This window comes from Acartia tonsa, chromosome 10 (assembly GCF_053477335.1).
Source record: "Acartia tonsa isolate MP-2025a chromosome 10, ASM5347733v1, whole genome shotgun sequence".
In the NCBI taxonomy this organism is placed as follows: domain Eukaryota; kingdom Metazoa; phylum Arthropoda; class Copepoda; order Calanoida; family Acartiidae; genus Acartia; species Acartia tonsa.
Genome location: NC_137269.1, coordinates 19,251,028 through 19,257,027, shown reverse-complemented (window position 1 = coordinate 19,257,027; position 6,000 = coordinate 19,251,028). Strand labels below are relative to the sequence as shown.

General features: G+C 31.4%; 1 protein-coding gene across 1 annotated transcript; it reads right to left on the bottom strand.

Annotated features, from left to right (window-relative positions):
- Positions 1-782: 782 nt before the first annotated feature.
- LOC145330492 (prosaposin-like) lies at positions 783-2,397 on the bottom strand. The gene is made up of 4 exons (XM_080175120.1): positions 2,241-2,397; positions 1,623-1,726; positions 1,185-1,304; positions 783-861 (listed from the first exon to the last, which is right to left on the bottom strand). Exons 1-4 carry the CDS (start codon positions 2,299-2,301, stop codon positions 829-831), a joined length of 318 nt encoding a protein of 105 aa, XP_080031246.1. The 5' UTR covers positions 2,302-2,397; the 3' UTR covers positions 783-828.
- Positions 2,398-6,000: the final 3,603 nt, after the last annotated feature.

Sequence of the window (6,000 nt, the reverse complement as noted above, 5' to 3'; positions counted from 1 at the left end):
TTTACGTTGGACGGATTATTGTCTTTGACAACCTATCTAGGGTTTGGAATCTATTCATAAAAGTTCAAAGCTGGCGAATCAAAGAATGTATCAACAAAGCTTATTAATTTTTACGAACGTCGCATTGGAACAAAGTGAAAAGAAAAGAAAAGACCACATTCATAAGTAGCGAAGCACTTACATTTCATGGAAGGACAAACAGACAAAATGAATTATAGAAACTATGTTAAGTTGATAAATGTGCTATAATTCTTAGAAACAGTGTTGTGGAGCTGCCATATTTTGCTGGAGCCGGAGCCGTAATTTTCGTTAAAAACGGCTCCGGACTAGATAAATAAAGAGATTTTTTATAAATTATAATTTGGTAACTCTGTTTTGTCATGTGCAAATGCCCCTATTAAGTTTTTCAAGTCCATTTTTATCAAAAATTGAACTTTTAAAACCTTCAAAAGTCAAAAGTCAAAGCCGGAGCCGCACCAAAATCAAACGGCTCCGCAACGCTGCTTAGAAATTACAAAACCTTTCTGATATATTAATAAAAATATTTTCAATGTCTTTTATGCATGACCGACAGGCTGACGGAAAAAGTAAATTATACACTTGATGCTCATTATTTCAGGGAATCTTCAACAAAAATTTCATCCGTCTATCTTCAATAGCAGCCGAGAAAATCGTATTTTACCCATAGCGTTACGGACAGACTGACTAAAGGAAATACAAAGTGAATTATAGAGTAGCTTCGCTACTTAAAAGAATAGTCTCGTATATCAAATAAGAAAATATGTTATTAAAAATATATTTATTGTACTATAATCTTTAAATTTGAGTTTAAGGGCAGGCATACAGGATATCGGTACACACCTAAATTAGATAATTATTAAAAATATGAAAGTAATTCACTATATTGTATTTCAATAATAATAAAATTATAACTCAGTAAAGATTTATATATTTCTCTAGTGGCCCCTATAGAAGGCAATAGAAGGTACAAATTTTTAGTGGGATAATATTTTTATATTTCCCTTGTTAGGGTTGTGTTATCCTTCCACATAAATGTTATAAATCTTCGCTGGACCTATAAGAAGCTACACTATAAAGAAGAAACATATCGGTAAGAGAGATCCTGCGGTACACAAAGGCAGACATACAACCTGTTACTTTTATATAAGGATATATATGTTTACCTGAGTGGGATCCAAGTTATCATGAACGAAAGCTTCAATGATGGCTGGCAGTTGAGATTGGATCAGGAAGTTGCAGGTGGCCTCGAACCCGTCAATCAAGGATCCAACGGCGGCACACACCTAAAATTATTTATACATATCATAAACGGCTAAAAATAATTTTACATCAACAGCAATACATATTTGAATTTTGATAGTCAGCCAGTCATATATTGCAAAAAGTGTCCTATTAATTTAAAACATGTCATGATGGTGACTTAATTTGTAAGGTATAATCAATAGAACATAATTGCTAGAATTGTCCTACTGATTTTTATTTGAAATGATGATTCCTACTACTACAGTCATTCTGTGTTTGTAAAAGTTAGTTTGACCGACTGTCTAATAGTTGTAGCTTCGCTTTTATGGATTCCATCCTTGCTGTTTATTTAGTTTTACCTGTTGAACGAAGGCAATAATTTCTGCTTCAGTAGTTTCTGAGGTGATGAACTCATCGATATCAACCATTATGTCGACACAGATATCACAGGTCAGCTGGTTTCCTAAATACACATAGATATATGTAATGGGGTTCAGAGATTTATAGATATAGTGGAATGAAGTGAGATAAAAAGAAAACTCTTGAATAGATATAAATTGCATTGATAAGTATATAAAAAGTTAAAGAATCTCATTCTTATGATTTTTATTTAATTACCTGATTTGGGAGCTGTGGCAACCATGGCCAGAACACATGCCAATATAATTACCTGACTTGGGAGCTGCGGCAACCATGACCAGAACACATGCCAATACAATTACCTGCCTTGGTATCTGTGGCAACCATGACCAAAACGCTAATATAATTACCTGACTTGGGAGCTGCGGCAACCATGGCCAGAACACATGCCAATACAATAACTGACTTTGTAGCTGTGGCAACCAAGGCCTGAACACATGCCAATACAATTACCTGACTTGGGAACTGCGGCAACCATAGCCAGAACACATGCCAATATAATTACCTGACTTGGGAGCTGCGGTAACCATGGCCAGAACACATGCAAATACAATTACCTGTCTTGGGAGCTGCGGCAACCATGGCCAGAACACATGCCAATACAATTGCGACCTTCATTTTCTTCAGTAGTTTGCTTTGTTGTTGCTCTAGGTTGAATGATAAAACAAACACTTTATCTCAACCTTTTATATAAAATGTTATCTTCCTTATTCAAAATCAAAGTTTCTCTTTAATTAACTTTAGCTGATTGATAGCTAGTGGTACAAAAGTAAGGGGGGGGGGGGGGGGTAAATCAACCCAACCTTCCATTTAAGATTTTTTCAGATTGATATCTCTTAGAAAGGTAGTGGTACCCTCCCCCAAAATTGTAATAAACCATAACGGTTAAGTAGTTAACAAGAGCCTTAGGTACACACAGACAAATATACTTTTATATAAGAATTTATTAAACTTCTAAAGCATATTTGTAAATAAATGGATAGCAATTTTTCTCATTTTATTTTTGATTTATTGGAGGGGGGGGGGGGGTTCTTTGCTCGCTAGGTAATTTGAAAGAAAGCACCAACTATTTCTTAAAAATTTTAAATTAAGAGAAGGTGGTTTCAGTGTTCCGTCATAGATACCATTAAAATAACCTTATAATTGTTTCTCTACATATAAATATGTTCATCCTTGTTTTTATCTTCCATTTACGTACTTGAGAATTTTTATTAAATTTGTTATTGAAAAGATAAAGCTAATGCATACAAAATAAAAAACCTTCACGTGGATTGATTCACATTGAGGAAACTCGCAACGTTTAACTTTTTAATATCCTCTTATTGATTGTTTTACAAGGTTTTTTTTATATCTTGAGGCTTTTTTCCCTATATCTAACAATGAGCTGCTGTCCATGAACTTAAACGTCAGGTCCAACAACCAACGATAAACAAGGGGAGTCAATCTCTCCTTTTCTGTATAAACATCCGGGATATTGTGACACCCAATAGGCAACTAACTCTTTGATTGCACTACCTTTGTCTGAAAGTTCAAACTGTGCATGGTAATAAGTTGCGCTTGTTTTAGTAAATACTCTACCTATTAATTTCTCCAATGACATAGCAGAAGTAGGAACCATCTTTAACGTGTTTAATCGTGGTGACCACAATAAGAAAAACCTAAATTATTTTTAAAAACATATAATGAGCTTTCAGCAGTAAAAAAACGGGTAAAATATGTAATATTGTGATTTATAAAACAAAATATATGATTGTCCTATTATCATGTTTCTGCATATTTATGATATCATGAGTCGTAAATTATCAAAAATTATATTTAAGCATTTCTCATGTAAACTCAACTTAATTTTATACTTAAGTAATTTTGATTCTATCCTGATTTAGGACTAAGGGGTTCTCCAAACAAAAGAAAAAATAAAACGTCAAAAAATATTATAATCTCTTATATAGAATCATCATAAATATATATTTTTGTGTGTGTAGCAAAGGATCTCGCTAACTGCTTGATCGATTTTGTTTTTCTTCACAGTTAAGATTCACCCTCCCATTATGAATCGCCCCAAGAATTAACCCCCATCCACTTTTTCTTTTCCTTTCGGTTTTTATTTAAGAAAGGAATCCTATCTTATATGAAAACCAATTCATAAGTTTATACAAAATTTAACAAAAATGATAAATTGTAAAGTAGCGCAACTAGCCTAAATCCTGTCTGGCCACTACAGTAAGATTTTCACCCATATTATGTTCAATTTATTGAAATTATAATATTGTTGAATAGGGTTTTGTTTATTAATTTCTAGTATAGTGTACTTACAAAAAATTAAATGCACAATTGCATAATAGTTTACATTACCTATCTAATTATAAAATAATTTTTAGCGTTTTTCTGTAAAAAAAAACAAGGTCGAAAACGGTCACAAATACCTAGATTTATATATGTATAATTTTCATGAATAACATAGAATGAATTCAATACTTTATATTTATAGAGAGAGGGAGAAAGAGATATTGATATTTATATTTAAGGGACAAAAACAGTTTTTAAAAGGTTTATATTTAACAACATATAAAAAGTACAAAATATATGGTAAATTTATTCTGACACCGCTATGGAAAAAATATAAAAAATTGGACAATTAAAAAAGATAAAAAGGATGTTATCTAAAATATACTCGTAATAGCTTTAACTCTAATGTCACTCTAGTAGCATATACTCTAATATAGATATACAACAACATTTCTATTAGAAGTAGTCAGTTAGTGAGGGAAGCGGATAATTATAGAGATGCTAGGAATCTCAGATGGGTTATTTCAATTAGAAAAATGAAAACTTCATCGGAACCTATAAAAAAGCGTCACCATCAAGCAGAGCCAGACCAATCCAGTAGTTAGGGAGATCTTAAGTACAGACAGAACAAATCTACTTCTTATGTAAAAGTACAGAATACTGTTTGTAGACAGCCCTTAGGAAACAATTATAAACAAATGGTAGAAATATTTTAAAACAATAGCCCTTCTTTAACTTTTATAATAATACTAGAGTTGGGCTTGATATAATTATCTCGCTATTAACTAGGTTTATTCAATGTTTTATTTACTTTCTTTTGGTTATCTAATTTCTGACTATTAACCCTATTCTTCCATTATCTTCTCCCTGACGATTTCTTTCTTTAAACCTTTTTAGAATCTTAATATTTTTTATTTCAAATTATCGTCCTGAAAGGGTTAAAATGTTCAGTTAACTGTTAAATTTTAGTTCAATATCTGACAACATTACGCACATAGCGCTAGTATCAAATTATTTTTAAACTAAGTTTTCTTTTATTTACTATATTATTAATTTAAATTTTCTGTTTTATGGATAGAAATTTAATACTTCAATATAATTCAAATAGCAACATGAAATAAAAAAATGTATTTATTCTTCATACAGTACAATAATGGGGCTTATCGTTCTGGTCAATGAGAGTTTATTATGAATTATTGGAGCACTTAGAGTTTTAAACATTTATCGCTTGGAAAACTTGAGCTCATAAATAGACATTTATTTCCTATATAGATCTGTCATGGATCTTGATGCAATAAAGCAGGCTGTTTTGTAAATGTTGAAAATTGGAAGATTTCATTAAACAAAAATTCCCGCAAATATAAGTATTAAATAAGACGAAAAAAGATGAATTCATTCATGATAACGAAGCTAGATAAATAATACATCAATACAAACATATTTCTTGTAATCACCAAATACATAATTTTATAGATACTAGCCAGCTCATACCAATAACGAAATTAATTCGGGAAAAAATCACGAAACCTATACGTGTTTTTCAGCTGTCGTTGGGGGGCAACACATCGTAAAATTGACGACCTCTCCATTTGCCCCCCAAATATTATTTTAGATTTAATTCCCTTGTTGGTTATACCTTATTCCTGGATACTAGCACATATTAATATTTTTATAGATATATGTCTAAACAAAAATATACTATTCATGCTATATGGAATGAAAAGTAGAGGACGATTATGACATACCTAAATTTGAAATAAGATCTATCCATTGTGGACGGGAGAACAGACCATAAATGTAGCAAAGCTTCGCGTTAAAAATGATATTGTTGTATAATTTTGTGCAAACTAAAAAAAACCTACTAGCTGACGTAAATTAACGCAAATTTGATAAGTTTTATTTTTTATATCCGGGAATATATCTTTAGAAACGAAGCTACTCTATAATTTTGAATGTCCATCTGAGCTGAAATGTTTTAGATTTTTAAGTTTTTGTGAATTTGATTTATTTTATCAAGTTAAATGTTTATAC